Genomic DNA, 18,782 nt, shown 5'->3' with positions numbered 1-18,782 from the left:
CAGAAGATCTAATCAGAAAACTAGGTGGAGGCTATTGCTACACAAAGATTGATTTAGCAGATGCCTACAATCAAATATTGTTGGCACCAGAAAGTCAACGACGACTAGCACTATCAACACACCGAGGAGTACCACTACAGAAGAGGTTGCCCTTTGACATAAGCTCAGCACCAGGGTATTTTCAAGAAATCATGGAGCAACTGACACAAGACCTCCCAGGAGTAGCAGTATACCTAGATGATATACTAGTGAGTGGAGCCAATGCAGAGAGCCATCTACAAAACTTACGTCGACTTCTTCAAAGATTAGAAGAAAGAGGGCTCAGATGTAGAAAAGACAAGTGCTGTTTTGCTCAACCTACAGTAGAGTATCTGGGACACAAACTCACTTCAAAGGGAATCACTAAAGGAAAGAAGGCAGATGCAGTACAACAGATGCCAGTCCCAACAGACTTAACTCAGCTAAGATCTTTCTTAGGAGCTACACAATTCTACAGCAAGTTCATACCCAATCTGTCACAACTCACAGGACCATTGCACAAACTGACACGCAAAGGAGAGACCTGGAAGTGGGGCACTGAACAAGAAAAGAGCTTCAACAAACTGAAAGATATGCTATCAACTGATAGTGTCTTAGCACACTTCAACCCAGATCTTGACATTGGAATCTCATGTGATGCTTCAGAAACTGGACTGGGAGCTGTACTATTTCATCGTTATCCTGATGGAAGTGAGAGACCAATAGCCAATGTTTCAAAAACACTGACCAGCACACAGAGGAAATATGGACAAATACAAAAAGAAGCTCTCTCAATCATATTTGCTCTAAAGAAGTATCACCAGTACCTGTATGGTCGACGGTTTATCTTGGTAACTGACCACAGACCTCTTCTCACACTTCTAGGACCTACCAAAGGAGTTCCAGCTCTAGCAGCCAACAGACTAGCAAGATGGGCACTGGTACTAAATCAGTATGACTACACCATAGAATACAGATCTACCCAGCATCATCAAAATGCAGATGTCCTCTCAAGACTGCCAGTTGGACCTGATAAAGAGTTTGATGCAAGAGAAGATGAGGATGATGTTGATACAGTATGCACTATTCACACTATTGGACAACAGCTCAACTCTACAGACTACAATGTTCTAGCAAAGGAGACAAAGAAATACCCAACACTAGCCACAGTAATGCGCTACACAGCAGAAGGATGGCCTGGTAACAAAGAGATGAAGGAGACTCAGCTGTCACTCTTCCACAAGATCTCAGATTCACTTTCTATCACTGAAGGTTGTCTTCTATATGGCAACAGAGTAGTCATTCCTGTCAAGTTACAACAGGAAGTATTAAAGATCCTTCACCTTGGACACTTTGGAATGGAAAGAATGAAGAAGCTAGCTCGAACTGCTGTCTATTGGCCTCGCATTGACTCTGATATAGAGGAGACAAGCCGACAGTGCACTGCCTGTGCTGAACACCAGAAGCTTCCACAGAAGTATCCTATACATCCCTGGATGCTACCTGAGAAGCCATGGAGTCGTCTTCACCTAGATCATGCAGTGAACTTCATGGGCAGCCAATGGCTAGTGATGATAGATGCCTACTCAAAGTATCCATGCATACACAGGACGTCATCTACTTCTACCAGAGCTACCACAGACATCTTAGAGGAGATATTCGCACACTTTGGATACCCTCACACCATAGTCACTGACAATGCTACCAGCTTCACCTCAGGAGAGTTTCAGCAGTGGTGTCAAGAGAGAAGCATTGTTCACCTCACTGGAGCACCCTACCATCCAGCTACAAATGGCGCAGCTGAAAGACTAGTACAATCCTTCAAACAAGCCATGAAGAAATCGTCACTCTCACCTAAATCTGCACTACAACAGTTCCTGATGCACTATAGAAGGACACCACTTCCTACAGGATACTCTCCCAGTCAGCTGCTGGATGGAAGACAGATGAGATGCAAGATTGACACCCTATTGCCATCACCCGCACACATAGCACAGTTTCATCAATCCAGAGAAGTCAACCGATCGGCAGAAAAGACAGTTAGCAAGATACACAGCTACAATCTTGGAGCACCATGCTATGCCTTGTATCATGGACCTAGACGCAACAGACAACCTAGATGGGTTCCAGCCATTGTTACTAAGATATATGGAACTCGTAGTCTCAATGTCAAAGTGGTACCAAAGGGACCTACTTGGAGAAGACATGTTGAACAACTCAGACCAAGATACTCAACAGAAGAAGATCAAGACCCTGGAGATAAACCTGATATAACAGAGGAGACAAAACTGCAACTACCAGCCCCTACAACTGTAACAGAGCAACCTCCGTCTAGAAGAAGACCACGCAACCCTCGTCTACCTGATGGAGATGAGTATAGCAGAGACAAACCCCGAAGGTCTAAGAGAACCAGAAAGAACCTTTAGCTTAGTGAGGAGGTGTCATGCAAGTGCCAAGTATTACTGGTACTTTGCCAACAAACATTATGCTTTTTAGCTAAAGCTTTATACAAGCTAATATTATATAGTACTGTCTCATTATAGCTATTAATAATGCTTGTAGCTTTTTACAAAGCTTTTCTATGATCAAACATATAAATACTTGGGTTTTCTGTTATCAAATCAGTTGTCTCTGGAGTGTGCAATAAACCATTCCTCTAATTTAATACTCTATTTAATTGCTTCTGTGCAGAAACATAACAGCAATTCTCATAGTGATTAGTGATGATAATAATAGTTTAGCTCATCAATATAGTAATTAGTGGTAATAGTAATTAGTAACAATACTAGTAATTTAATTTGCCTAACGTAGATTTTTGCAATGATTGAAAAAGACAACGATGATCTATATTATGTTGTGCTGTAAATCAGTAATTAGTCGCTCAGTATTTATCACTTTTAATGCCATTTTTAACTGATCTTTTGGGCGAGCGAATACACCGCCATTTTTATATGCTCGTATTTTTAGCTATATATGTTTAGCGCTAGATTTGATTGGTCAATTTTTTGTTGTACTTCATCAATGACAAACACATTGTGCAGCGTTTTATGAATCTTTTGTCGGTGACTGAGGAAAAGAATTTTTACAGTCGATTTCGTTAAACACCAAACCGGCTTTAGTGGCGTTGAAGTAACTTGAACAAATTGTCTCGGTGTAAACACATTTTTATATATACACTGTTACTTACTATTGTCTAGCCGTTTAGTAGGCAGACATATTGATAAATATGCCTTTAGTTGATACAGCTGTTGGTCACCCGTGAAGCTAAAACCTACTCATTCTATAAGCCGGGTACATCTTAATGAAAGTTTTAATTCTTGTTATTTTGTGCTACTTACTGGGGCATCAGTAGCTATCGTTGAAAGTAAAATGTATTGCAAAATTACTTAACTTAATTACCGTAAAACCTTTAATCTAAATCTATAAATCTTAGTTTGTCGTCGTCTGTCTGTTCAGATGTCTGTGCGTCCAGTTATATATGTAGCTATTAAAAACCTTGGAATGCAAAGCTCGCTTCGTGCTAAATTTGAACTCATGGAGATAGCAACCCAAGCTCCTAACCGCGCATCTAACCAGTAAGCTACGCAGTCCTTAGAATTCTATCGCTCTTATCATATAACGTACAGTATACCCTTTTCTTGATTCCACGTGCTAATGAACATATTAATTGATACATTGCACCCGCGGGTTATAATTCTCCTGTTATAAAATATTTGTTGCCTGGCTCTATGAAACACGATGCTTTTTCATCCTCACCAGAGTGAATTTGCTTTCCGCCAGACGATAGCAACAATAATTTCTCTCGAAATTAAAATTTGGCGATTGTTGTATTGATTACGACGAAATAACAAAATGTTAATATGCTATTTTGCCTCTCGCTGTCTCAGTTCAGCATTATCCGTTGTGGTAAAAACGGATTCGCAAACAGATAAGTGATAAAATTATAGTTAAAAGTTTAAGTTCACTAAAATACATGCTACAACATCCTTCAAGCATGTTTAGTAAGCTAAATTCATTTAAGTTAGATTCAGTGTTTATGTTACGCGTCTATCTCGAAGGTAAGAACCCTGCGCGTAGTACATTGTAATGTTACATTTTCTTGCAGATCATAACCACAAAATACACTAAAGTTATTGTTGGTAACTATAGTTACTAAGGTTGAAATATTGTTTTGTTATTATATTTTAATGATAATGATCTTTACCAGGAGGTGATTGCATTAGAAAATTACTATGGGTTGCTATACCACTCTATTCGCCTATTTGAAATTTTGGTTTAATGATGCCACCACTGAAGCAAACTACAATCATATACATGTACTGCAATTCTATACCAAATAATTTTTCATAATAATCATTGCAAATCAGACTATATTTAGCCATTACTTGCCAATGATTTCACATTTACATTTAAACACCTTTTCAGTTTTATTTTTTCTCCTAATTTATTTCAATATAACACTTCATGATATGAAATTTAAATGTTACAGTTGTTTGAAAAAGTTTGAAAACTTTTAGAGTTATTTTATTTTTTTTCTTAATTCATTTGAACTGCACAAAGAACACTTTTCTCATGATATGAAAATTAAAAGTTAGAATGTTAAATGTTGTATATATTAAATAAAAATAAATTTTCTGTCCAAAGACTTTGATTACCCGGGCAATGCCGGGCATTCACCTAGTATAGATATAAAATAAAAATGTGTTCAAATTTAGTACGAAATAAAAGTTGAAAGCTCGAACAAATTACAAAGCAGGACGCAGGCCATAGTATCATCGCAGGTTAATTGCAAGCAATAGATATTAACTGGTAACGATATTTCTCAGCTTCTCAATGCATATTTATTTAGAGATCTATGACAAGGTGGAAGTAAGTTAACAGATTTATTGCATCCAAAAGGGTTAATATGGCTCTACCTGCAAGAGATGGCAAAATAAAGGCGACATGCGCTTCGCCTGTAAAAGGGCTAAATTTATCTTCCCAAAATGAGCCATTTAAAAAATACAGCGCCAGCCTCTATTTGAACGCCACCTCTGTTTGAACTTCCCCTCTATTTAACCGCCATTATAGAGGAAGGATTGAAAAATAAAGTGCCATAGCGGTCAAGTAGAGGTTTTACGGTAAGTTGAAATCTTACTTTAAGCTGTGTTATTTTCTTCTCTATATCTGCTTATAACATCTAAATGTTTACTTTTAGCGCAACTAGGAAAGAACTAGAATCCAAATCGGATGAAGTCACCCACATCAGTCTTACCAATAATTCTCTTAGTGAGAGGGTCAGAGAATTGACTGATAGACTCCAAAGCTCGGAGTGTGAGGTGATTGAGGCCAAGACATTGTGTCAGCAGAACACCGATCTTCACAAGCAGCGCGATTTGCTGACAGAGCAGCTTCAACTCGCTCAGCAAGCTTTACATCAAGAGAGTCATCAGAAGGTCAAAGGTCAGTGGCTGATGAGGTCTTTTTTTGTAATACTGCCTAAAAATGCTTTAAAAACCCTCCCATAGGTATTTTTGGTGAACTAGGGTAATTGATTGATGGTTGATTGATGGAGGGTTTTACTGTCAAATGAAGCCAAACCTTTACATATGAAGTAAATTTATTTCGATATTTGTTTTGCTTCCTTTAAGAAGACAGCAGGCGCTCCTATAACATAACATAAACCTTTTTTAATGTGAATTCCACTTAACGTTAAGAACTTATGTAAAGTTTTTGCATCGTATTATTTAAGAAATTCAATATAAAGTCAAGCATTAAGCCGGTCCAAGTTCTTAAATTCGATTTGAATAACAAGAGTCTCATAGTTAGTCTTAAACATATAGTTCTCTCTCTTACTGTACTCTGGAGAAATGTACTGGGGAGAGGAAAGGGTAAAATTACTGTAACCATGGACCCTACCCCGAGTGCAAGTGATAAGAAAAAGGAAAAAGTTGTCAATTTAAAACAATAATAACCACAGTAACTGTTACTGTAAAAACATCAAATTAAAAAGTTGTTTCCTTTTTTCATTTTGAAGGGCCCAAGAAGTGAGTTTGAGAAGGTCTTGGAGTGGATTAGACTATTTACATGTATTTTACTGTTCATATAGCGTAACATTCCCATAACGTAAACATTATCCGAACAGATTATTAGTGGTGTTGGAAGTGCCTCCTGTGTTGTCCTACAGTGAGAGCTATTAAGAAGACAACTCCAAAAGGATGAGTGGTGGTTTGATACTATTCAGACAGCCAGTTTAATAATAAAACACTATAAGAGGAATTCACAGCATAATAGTGGTTGCAGGCTACGGTAGTGTATTGAAAACAATTGTTTATTGTAAGCTATTAAATACACAATTAAGAGTTGCCTTTTTTGTTCTCACTAAAATTTAATTTTAGTGAGAACTTTTTAATTCATCTCAGAGTCAACAAAATAATAAATGCTTGAAATTATATATTTATATTATATGCATTTATATATAATATAAATATATAGTTTCAAGCATTTATGATTTTATGTATATGGTAATATATAGGCCTATATATTTATATATATTATACATAATATATATATAAATATATAGTACGTATATAAATATATAATATAAATGTATAATATATATTTATATATGGGAAAGAGAATCCAAACTACGGCGGTCTCGTGTGGCTACGATCAACTGTTCGTTTTTGAGCTTTTAAAAGCTTGTAATCACATTTCCACATATTTGGCACCTACTACACAACAGAGTAAGACATGGTGAATCTTTTGATACGAAATAACTGTAATGTGAATTCTGTTGCAAGTCAACCTTTAAGGTCAACAACTCTGTATGTAAAGGTATGATGTAGCGTCTACTTGGTATCTTAAGATCAACAACTCTTTTTGTAGAGGTATGGTGTAGCGTCTACTTGGCCTCTTAAAGCACATCAATTACATAAGTACTTTTATCATATATTTCAGTACATCAGAGTCTTGGCTTTCGAATGAGCCTATATTCAATACACAAAAAATAATAGAACTATGAAAAACAGGGTGTCAAAAGTACATCCTGCAATTAAACTTTACTTGGTTTTGGTTCCCACAATGTGATGTAGTGTGATGTGATTTAGCCTTAGTTCGTCGATCTCTTTCGCTGCAATTGAGACTGTGCTTTTCTGTGACAATCGGTGCTCTTAAACCTAGAGAGCGCTAATAATAAACTAGGATTCTAGATAATCAACAATGCCCGGGGACCGTGGTAACACCCAACCAATACAAACACATGTTCTGGGTTAATTAATTTTGTGTGATTGTTAGTTAACTTTTTTCATCCTTTCATTCATTTTAAACATTTATAGTAATTATTATCACATCGTTTTATATGATGGCATTTTTTGTCCCATACAGAAATGATTAATAACTTGATTAATAACTAATTAGTAATTAAATATCAAAAAGAAAAAAAAATATAAAAAATAAAATATTTATATTATATTTGAATAAATTACAGTATAGGGAAAATAGAAAACGGGTGTATTAGACAGTTAAATTAATCACTTTGTGTACGATACTAGCCCATAGGCAGATTAAGTTATTTACAGTAGGCTTCTATATTTTGAACAATCCCGGAGTGCAGTGAGTCAATCCCAACGATTGATTTAATTCAAATGACTTCTACAACAAAATTAAACAAAAACAGAAATGACTACTAACAACATACCTGGTTATTAACCACCCATGGTGGTAAAGGTAATGAAATCACACCAATTAAATTGTGACCTGCAGTGGGGTGGCCCTAGAACTATACATGTATGTAGATTGCACTCTTGCGAGATTACGCAATGCTTGAAATTAATTAGCCTCAGTTGTGCCTCTAAACATCACAATAAAAAGAGAGGGCGAGTGCATAATATCATTGGGAAAATATAGTATGGTGCTTTTAATCTGAGTTGTTTATCATAAAAATATTTTGTACACGGAAAGCTAATGACACTGATTCCTTTGTCATCTTCATCGGTTCTCTAGAATTATCCTACCTTCGTCTGCCACTAGCATCATTATCGTAGTTGATAAATATAAACGGTAAGCGATAAAAATAAGCGGTAAGAGCACACAACACCGAATATGAAAATTGTGACGTCACAATTTCCGAGCCAATACCATTGAACATTTCTGCGGTATAGCTCTGGGGAAATCCTATAAACACCAACCAATATCTGTCTCACCATGTCAAACAATGGCTCATTTGAAAGCCAAGATATTGAAGAACCTGAATAAGCTGAAACAGTACTTAGGTATTTGATGTGCTTTAAGATCAACAACTCTGTATGTAGAAGTTTGATGTAGCGGCTGCTGGGTATCTTAAGCTCAACAACTCTGTATGTAAAGGTATGATGTAGCGGCTGCTGGGTATCTTAATATCAACAACTCTGTATGTAAAGGTATGATGTAGCGGCTGCTGGGTATCTTAATATCAACAACTCTGTATGTAAAGGTATGATGTAGCGGCTGCTGGGTATCTTAATATCAACAACTCTGTATGTAAAGGTATGATGTAGCGGCTGCTGGGTATCTTAAGATCAACAACTCTGTATGTAAAGGTATGATGTAGCGGCTGCTGGGTATCTTAAGATCAACAACTCTGTATGTAAAGGTATGATGTAGCGGCTACTGGGTATCTTAATATCAACAACTCTGTATGTAAAAGTATGATGTAGCGGCTGCTGGGTATCTTAAGATCAACAACTCTGTATGTAAAGGTATGATGTAGCGGCTGCTGGGTATCTTAAGATCAACAACTCTGTATGTAGAGGTATGATGTAGCGGCTGCTGGGTATCTTAAGATCAACAACTCTGTATGTAGAAGTATGATGTAGCGGCTGCTGGGTATCTTAAGATGGTTGAGATGCAGCAACTGGTATTGAGGAACATTACCAGTTCTGCTCCCTTTTCTGTTATCTTAAATATAAAGGTTTTACTAAACTAGTACTACACTATTTTGAGAGAGCCGCTTATGGCAAAAGAATATGGCTGTTTTAGGAGATGATTTGAGGTTTTATGCGGTTTGTAGAGATTGAGTCCTTGAAGGCAGAACTGCACAAAAAGACTTCAAAGTTGGACAGACTTGAGGAACAGTTTGGCCTCATGGAGAACGGACTTCTTAAACAAAAGCAAAGGTTGATTACAATGAATATGTATTATTTTTTCTTGTAAAATGCATTATAGAGTGCTCACTTATTATTGACGATAATTTGATCAATTGTTTCAGCATCAATTGCTTTATTATTCATTTCTAAATTATTATTGCCTCCACAATCAACTTTTTTATTAGCTGCTGTCCAATTCAATGCAATGTGATTGGTAGATTCATAAGAGCCGGTCTTCCACTAGTTATCCCTGATTTGATGTTCCATGTTTGACTAATTCTCGGTTGCTCTTTAACTGGAAGCTATTATAGCTTCGTGCTCTCTGGTTACCTAGCCTCTGTTTTGGCTGCTCTTTGATTGGTTGCTCTTTGATTGGTTGCTCTGTTATTGTCTGTTCGTGATTGGCTGCTCCGTGAATACTCATGCTAAGTGATGGGCTTACAACATTTGATCTGATGTGAGCTGTTCTATTTCTCAGATAGACATTGATGTCTCAGCCTGCTTGACCTTCTGCAACAGGTGTTACAGTATTTAATTCTATCGATTATTCTTGAAGATAAACGCGTACATTAGAGCCAGTAAATTTGTGTTTAAAATTTGTGTATAGGTTTATACCTCTATGTAGAGCCTCTACTGAGCTGTATAGCTGTAGTGGCTACCATTAATGTCTCTGTTTATTTCTTGTATTAGTAATGTAATAAAACGTCTCACAGCGTTGAATGCTAGCTGCTAGAGCTCATTGCCTATGGTTACCAGTCGTACTAGTTTGAAAATTGTGGATACTACTAGGAATGGAATTACACTCCGAACCTCACGGCTTCAGTGATTGTCTATTCAGAAAGGTTCGACTAACTGGCAACTAAAGTGTCTTGCTATTCCTGGCTCTATCTCAGCTCATGCATTTGACGCAGTTTTAGCATTCTAATTTAACTAAAATGGTCTTTGGTCTCAGACAAGTGTGATGAATGACTAGTATGAATTTATGAGCACCATATTGTAATCCTTTTCTTACTGTGAGAGCAGTATATGACATAAGCGGGTAACTAAAGATGCTTTTAACAAGGCCTTTCCAAACAAGCTCAACAACTTACCTTTGGAGATCTTTCTCCAATGCTCCAATGATAAGTTGTTACATGTTACATTTACTGACTTCAATGTGATGAATAACTATGGCTAATTAAATTTGGCTGAATCTGCATCGGTTGGAATGACTCGATGCCTCCTATTCCTAAAATAAACGCTGCTACTTGTGACTGAGTGTATGGTCTGTTTCCTCTTACCTTTATAAGCAATTTGTTGATTGGCTGTTTCAACAATACCACTGGTGATGACAGCACTTCTAGTGCTATAACGACTATTTTAGTTACCACCTAGTTTAGTTCCTACTAACCAGTTGCAAGTCGGCACGGATAGCATTCAATATGACTGACCTGAGGATTATACTCATAGGTATTTACATGTAATATCAATTTTTTGTATATTTTTAGAATAAATGTACAGATATTTCAAAAATATAACTGCACAAATGCAAACTGTTTATAAGCATTTGTTTGAATTCCTTCTATTAGAGTCTACTAAACTCATGTTGAACTTGTCTTACCACTTTAAAACTTGTCCTTTTAAGTATGTGATTTGCAGAAAGAAAGAAAGATCAGGTCTTCTTGTCACTACTCGTAAAAGCCTTTAGAAATTTTTGACAAATATCGTGTTTTTTAATCCAATTTGACCTGTTTGAAAGTACTGTTTAAAACTACCTGCACTTAGTGCAGGTAGTTTCAAACCGTACATCCTAAGGATGGCAGTCATAAGTGCAGGTGGTCCTAAGGATGGTGGTCGTAACTGCAAATGACCACATTTTGGATAGTAACTGCATTAGATTAGAAATAACATACATAAGTGTTCCTCTTAACCATTTTAATTGCATGATTAGTTACTTCTCTGTGTCATCAGACATGATTCGTAATACAAATAAAGGTTTGGTAGAATTTTAGAATACGAACAATTTTATTGGGAAAAGCATTGTGATAAAGAGTAAGCCATATAATCGAATGACCCATGCCTAAGTAGTTCGCAACTAAGCGCAAATATTCCAACAAGAACCATTTGTTGCTCAGGATGGGATCTATGGAAACTGAGCTGCAGCGAGTTGACTATGTCAAAATGGAGAACATTGAACTGAAGTGTAAGCTGGAGGAGTCTGAGAGGAAGCTCATTCTTTGCCAGCAGGAAATCTCTGTCACCTCACAGCACCTTGGCAAGCTAGAGAACCTCGCAACCAGGATTGAAAACAGGGAGAGTCTGTCCGATGGCATCCCAGAGCAAGAGAGTGCAACTCTTCGGTGTGTCCTTCAACTCGAGTTTTGTTCACGCTCAATTAATTTAGGTCACATTTATTATAGGCAGTGTATCTTGTATATGTTATGTTATCTACGATCCAGAGACAAATGCACTTATTGAACTCATGTTGGAGTTGTCTTGTCACTTTGAAAACTTCAATTATTCAAACTTCAAAATTGTGAGCAAATGATCTTCACAGTTTGGGCATGGAGATAGATAATTCTTAATTGCATTGCTGATAGCTTTTTGTCCAGAAGCAATGAGACATTCAGGCTGTAGTTAGGCTATAGCTACTGATATCAATATTTACCTTGCTTCATCTTTATCACATTTGACTCATGCAGCTCAGAACTAAAGGAAAAACAACAGGAAATCAGTCGACTATGTGCTGCTCTTGATGATGCCGATTCTAAACTACGCCTTGCTCAACTTGCCTCCACTGCCAAAGAAAAAGTGCAGAAAAAATCGGACAAGCTTTGTAAGTTGATGGAAGTAACCTGGTGCATTTCCTAGTTACCAAATGCAACCTTTACTGCGGTACAATTGCATATATAGCCTACTGGTTGAATCTAATGTAGGTAATATATACATAATTTACAACACAGCTTGATATTTTAATTTTTATGAATAAGTAAGTGATCAGAGCATATCTTAGCAGCTAAAACTTTGGTGAGTTTATTCAAAATCTACTTTTAAACAATTGTGACTATACATAATATAAGCGATGCTACGCTGATGTCATAGTCTTTGAATTCATGTCCCAAACTAAAAATCGCTCAATATTGAGCTCAGACACAAATTCCGTTAAGATAAAATTCATTACACGTAAAATCATTTTTGATGAAAGTCAGAAAATAAATAATAGCGTGGTAACTATCTGTGAGACAGATATTGTTAGCATTTCTTTGCCAACTCAATGCAATTTGTATGCGTTTTATGCATTGGTTAGATGATTGATCACTTATCTGATTTAATTTCTATTGACTTAGACTTTCAAGAAACTACTGGTATAAGAACCCCTTCTGTTTTAATAAAGGAATTACTTGCTGTTTTCCTAAACAAGTTTCTGTGTATTTTAATTTGTGCGCGTTAGACATAGTGCTTATATGCACATGATATGCACTAATACTGTATATTGGTATCCTTGAGATGCACCAATACTGTATATTGGCATCCTTGAGATGCACCAATACTGTATATTGGAATCCTTGAGATGCACCAATACTGTATATTGGTATCCTTGAGATGCACCAATACTGTATATTGGTATCCTTGAGATGCACCAATACTGTATATTGGTATCCTGGTATTCCATGCTTGAACTCTAATAAAGTTATATGTGCGCAAACTGTTGATTTATTGAATAAATATGTATAATGACAATTCGTTTGTTAGCATTTACATTGATATAATACAAAGTTTAATACATACAGTTTTATGAAACAACATTGTACAAAAGTCTCGGAAAACCGATTGATTTGCATAACTCACTCAAATCGTTGAGAAAGTGGTTAGACATGCCTAACATCTGTTTTGTTTTTGTTTTGGTAAGTATTCAATAGGTCATCGCCTAGTAATAGTAGGGACCTAGTTTTATAGTGACCTAATTTGATGGTGACCTAGTTTGATAGTGACCTACGTAGGCTTAATAGTGGCAGTCGATTTACACTGCTTCCTCTGTCCCATCGACTGCTACAATCGATGGGACAGAGGAAGCAGTGTAAATCGACTGCCACTATCAAACTGGGTCATCATCAAACTAGGTAGAGGTAGTCTAGTAAACTAGTAGAGGTTAGTCTTCTGCAGCTGACACTAGAAAAGGATGTATAAAAGATGCACACTGTCATCATTGTAACTTGTTTGCAATACATGCTAGTGGGCCTTACAGTACTAGCCATGTCAAGGATTATAGCTCAATACATCTTAATTCAGTTGGAAGGTATTTGAAAAAACATGTTTGTCGTATTGGTCTTCCTGTCGCTAAATCTCGGTGTAGCAATCTTTTACTCTTTGAGATTATACGCTAAGATTATAATGCAGGTAGTCTCAAGGGTCTACCTGCATTATAGTCTTAGCTTTATAAGCAATCTCTCCTGGCCTGTTTTCTTCTATGCCTTTAATATATACGAGGAAATCCTTATATCGAGATGTTGTTTTAATGTGTTCTGTTAATTGATAGAGAGTTGTGGAAATGAAGGACATTTAAAAGCCAGTTAGTAGAATCAGTGAATATTTTTCTCTGAAAAATTACCGCCTGATGTGTTCCAGCGAATAACGCAGACAAAACAAGACTAATGTCTGAAGTGAGCAGGTTGAAGTCAAGGCTGACTGAAGGTGAGACCAAATGTGAGATGCTGGAGACGAGATTGAAGGAGGTGCAGGCAGAGATGTGTGCCGTCAGGAAGAAATATGAGAGCATCCAACTGATTAACAAAAACCTAAAACAGCAGGTTCTCCAAATTTATTTTAACTAGCGTTGAGGAATACCGTATTAGATATAGGGTTAGTGTTGAAAGTATAGATTTGGCTCGCAAGGTATAGGGTCAGTGTACAAGGTATAGGGCTAGTGTGCAAGATCCAGGGTTAGTATACAAAATGTAGGATTAGTGTACAAGGTCTATTAAATAAGGTATTTAGATCGAGTTTCAAATAACTTTTAGCTACAAAGCCTATTAGGGTTTTTAAGTCAACTTTCATGAGATGATGACAAGCTAAAAGTGCTACTATGTATATAATAGGGACGTTTGTATCATTGCGCAGACCAGAATATCCAAGTGGATGATCAATCATTAAATTGATTACCGTCAATCCTTTATTTGAATGCCATGGCGCTCTATTTTTCAACCCTTTTGTCAGAGTGGCGATATTAGAGGGGACATTCAAATAAAGGGTGGCGTTGTAGTTTCCAAACACTTCAACAGGCTATTGAAAAGATACATGTAAATTTAACCCTTTCACGGGTAAATCGAATGTTGCCATATTTCACACTCTCCTTTGAGCAGGTGACATTAACCCTTTATGAGGCAAGAAATTTGCCCTAACTAACCTCCAACTTGCCGTAGATTTTTTATATAAATATACATGAGGAAGCTGATACATGTCCCTACCAGTTGATATCTATTGCTTACAATTAACCTACGATGATATTTTAGCCTGCATCGCAAATTGTTGAGCTTTAAAGTTTTTTATTTCACATTAAATTTGAAGGTATATTTTCATTTTATAGCTATATTTAAGGTTGTATAAAAACTCATTGCGCTCATCGATATGTTTGTTTAAGTTGACAGCCAAAACTGGCTTTTTATGCACGATAGAACAGGAGTTACAAGCGTCGATTCATTGTAAGCTGAGTTCAGATTATCGCAATCCCGCGATCCATGTGCAAATCAAAGTTTTAGGTTTTATCATAATAATCTATCAAATGCTACAAATATATATATTCAAGAACGAATGACATAAACCATCATTATAATACATACAGAAACAAAAATTAACATTTTAAAACAAATATTAACATCGGTTGCTCAGCCAGTTGCGTTTTGGTTGTTGCCTTCGTTTGCAACCATTTCATCTTTTTCTGGCTGTTCACTACCTTCCACAGAGTCTTCTGATTTCAACTTTTTTTCTGCACTGATAAATTAGCAGATATAACTGTCCAAACAGTTTTTTAGCAAAACCTTTTAGCGATGCGAATTTGAATAGAAACTTTTAACGCGAATAAAGAGAAACCACGCATAATCAAAATAGTCTCAAAATACATAGTGGCACATTCCCATGGTATATGTGAAAACTTTTTCCCATATACACCGAAATATCAAGATTACGTTAAAGAAGAAACTACTACTACTAGCTTGATACTAATTATTTCTACATGTATGGTGTTACAACGGTTCCAAAGGAAAAACCTAAAGATTTGGTTTTTTTCGAAAAGACCTAATGAGTTGGAAAAGGAACTATGATACTAACAGAAACACAAATGAATTAATTGTTATTGATGTAATCGAGTCATTATTGTTGGATGTTTTTCTACTGATCACTTTCTATTATGAGTTTGTGAAGATTAAGAATGTCAAATGGTATCGGTAAAATAGAAGTTGCTTTTAAACAGAGGTGGGTCTCAATTAAAGGGTGGCGCTCTATTTTTCAACCCTTCTCCCATAGCGAGTTTCAAAGAGAAGCTTTTAAATAAAGGTTTTGTTGAATTACAGGTTTTACTGTATTCCCCGATTTTCCTAGCAAGTCCAGGGATTACCCGCAGGCCACTGTTTAGAGGGCATGAAACAGATAGGATTATATAGAGAAAGATCTTATATATTATTGTATTTTATATGTTATACTTTATGAGAGATCTAGTTCTTAATTACCAAATGGTTTGGGTTTTATAAAGCTGCAAATCACAAGTGGTTAAATCTGTTAAAGATATTAGCATTGATATGTTAACAACAGATGTGTTAACAAATACTGACAGGTCAAGTATTCAGATTGGTATCACACAATCCTTTCTAAAATAAATCTAAACCCTGAGATACTTTCTACAAATGCACTATAGATCATAGTATTAGTATCATAGTACTACTGTGTTGGTACTAGTGTGTTGGTACTAGTATCATAGTACTAGTGTGTTGGTACTAGTGTGTTGGTACTAGTATCATAGTACTAGTGTGTTGGTACTAGTATCATAGTACTAGTGTGTTGGTACTTGTGTGTTGGTACTAGTATCATAGTACTAGTGTGTTGGTACTAGTATCATAGTACTAGTGTGTTGGTACTAGTGTGTTGGTTCTAGTATCATAGTACGAGTATTATAGTACTAGTATCGTAGTACAGTGGACCTGCCATACGGCATTACGTCGCTTCGGTGTTGACATCGGAAAGCAAAAGTGTTGTATACAGGGGTACAGAAACCCATAGTAATACTCCAATGCAAACACCCCCTGGTAAAAAGCATCAAAGTTTTATATACATTCTGTACATATTAAAAATTAGTAACATAATACTATATTAACCTTAGTAACTATAGTTACCTACAGTAAGTTTAGTGTATTTAGCGATTATTATCTGGTTATGAATATGATTATTATTTTTACTCTTTCCTTTAACATCATCAATCTTAATACCCATGGCTAACGAATTAAAGTTATATATATGTACATGTAGTAATATGAGTATAATTAATTAAACTTTATAATAAATATTACAGTGCGCTTTTGGGTTATGGTTACCTTTCTATGCAATTTTTTTTGCCCTTCGATGTAGAAAATGATGATTTTTCGCCTTCTATATACGAAATGTTTTTCCACCGCATGATCTCAACGAAAGTTTCTTTCGAATTTCAAATTTGGCAGTTGGTATGCGTTTTTACATATCTTGTTTGTTGAAATCCCTCACACAACGAACCAAAAAGTTGCTCGAAAGACATATTTGATCTTGCTCAGTTCAGCGTTATTAGTTATTGTGAAAACGAAACCAGAAACAGGTGATAAAAATTTAGCTGTGAAAAAGTTGAAGTTCAGTAAAATAGTTGGAAATACCTAGTAAAACTTAGCTTTAAGTATGCATTTAGTAAGCTAAATTCATATAAGTTAATTTCAACATTTATGTTATGCGTCTGCCTCGGAGATAAGAACTCCCTAGGTACGTACTGCACATACTACATTGTAACGTTACATTTTATTGCAAATCATAACTACTAAATTCACTAAAGTTACTGTAGGTGACTATAGTTACTGTAGGTGACTATAGTTACTATAGGTGACTATAGTTACTGTAGGTGACTAAAGTTACTGTAGGTGACTATAGTTACTATAGGTGACTATAGTTACTGTAGGTGACTATAGTTACTGTAGGTGACTATAGTTACTGTAGGTGACTATAGTTACTGTAGGTGACTATAGTTACTGTAGGTGACTATAGTTACTATAGGTGACTATAGTTACTGTAGGTGACTATAGTTACTGTAGGTGACTATAGTTACTGTAGGTGACTATAGTTACTATAGGTGACTATAGTTACTTTAGGTGACTATAGTTACTGTAAGTGACTATAGTTACTGTAGGTGACTATAGTTACTGTAGGTGACTATAGTTACTGTAGGTGACTATAGTTACTGTAGGTGACTATAGTTACTGTAGGTGACTATAGTTACTGTAGGTGACTATAGTTACTATAGTTACTGTAGGTGACTATAGTTACTGTAGGTGACTATAGTTACTGTAGGTGACTAAAGTTACGGTAGGTGACTATAGTTACTGTAGGTGACTATAGTTACTGTAGGTGACTATAGTTACTGTAGGTGACTATAGTTACTGTAGGTGACTATAGTTACTGTAGGTGACTATAGTTACTATAGGTGACTATAGTTACTGTAGGTGACTATAGTTACTGTAGGTGACTATAGTTACTGTAGGTGACCATAGTTACTGTAGGTGACTATAGTTACTGTAGGTGACTATAGTTACTATAGGTGACTATAGTTACTGTAGGTGACTATAGTTACTGTAGGTGACTATAGTTACTGTAGGTGACTATAGTTACTATAGGTGACTATAGTTACTTTAGGTGACTATAGTTACTGTAAGTGACTATAGTTACTGTAGGTGACTATAGTTACTGTAGGTGACTATAGTTACTGTAGGTGACTATAGTTACTGTAGGTGACTATAGTTACTGTAGGTGACTATAGTTACTGTAGGTGACTATAGTTACTATAGGTGACTATAGTTACTGTAGGTGACTATAGTTACTGTAGGTGACTATAGTTACTGTAGGTGACTAAAGTTACTGTAGGTGACTATAGTTACTGTAGGTGACTATAGTTACTGTAGGTGACTATAGTTACTGTAGGTGACTATAGTTACTGTAGGTGACTATAGTTACTGTAGGTGACTATAGTTACTGTAGGTGACTATAGTTACTGTAGGTGACTATAGTTACTGTAGGTGACTATAGTTACTAAGGTGAACATATTATTTGTTTACTAATTTTTAATGTATATAAAATTTTGATGCTACTAGGAGTGTTTGCATTAGATAATTACTGTGGGTTTCGCTAACCCTCTATACAAACATTTTGTCTTACGATGATAACACTGGAACAAATGAAAATCATATGGCGAGGGTCCATTAAACACTAAAATGCACAATAAGTTTCCACTTTAGCCTACTTTTCACTAATGTTAGTTTCACTCGCGTAATATCAAGTATTTACAAAACACAAAGAATGCTGAACTGAAAAAGAAAAAGCGAGCATCATATTTATTTCAGGCATTGTGGGAGCATTTCGACGAATATCACACCGGCATCTTTGTTATTCCGATGTATCCAG

General features: G+C 36.1%; 1 protein-coding gene across 3 annotated transcripts in view; it reads left to right on the top strand.

The window, feature by feature from the left end:
- The window catches only part of LOC137404694 (coiled-coil domain-containing protein 18-like), a 69,270-nt gene that overhangs the window by 16,653 nt on the left and 33,835 nt on the right, over positions 1-18,782 (top strand). For all 3 annotated transcript variants that reach the window (XM_068090924.1, XM_068090925.1, XM_068090923.1), the window contains exons 8-12: positions 5,216-5,460; positions 9,047-9,152; positions 11,237-11,461; positions 11,804-11,937; positions 13,728-13,909. In XM_068090924.1, the coding sequence (XP_067947025.1) occupies positions 5,216-5,460; positions 9,047-9,152; positions 11,237-11,461; positions 11,804-11,937; positions 13,728-13,909 (892 nt within the window). The remainder of the gene's footprint in view (positions 1-5,215; positions 5,461-9,046; positions 9,153-11,236; positions 11,462-11,803; positions 11,938-13,727; positions 13,910-18,782) is intronic.

This window comes from Watersipora subatra, chromosome 9 (assembly GCF_963576615.1).
Source record: "Watersipora subatra chromosome 9, tzWatSuba1.1, whole genome shotgun sequence".
In the NCBI taxonomy this organism is placed as follows: domain Eukaryota; kingdom Metazoa; phylum Bryozoa; class Gymnolaemata; order Cheilostomatida; family Watersiporidae; genus Watersipora; species Watersipora subatra.
The sequence above is the reverse complement of the archived record's forward strand: the minus strand, read 5'-3'. Positions and strand labels throughout refer to the sequence as shown.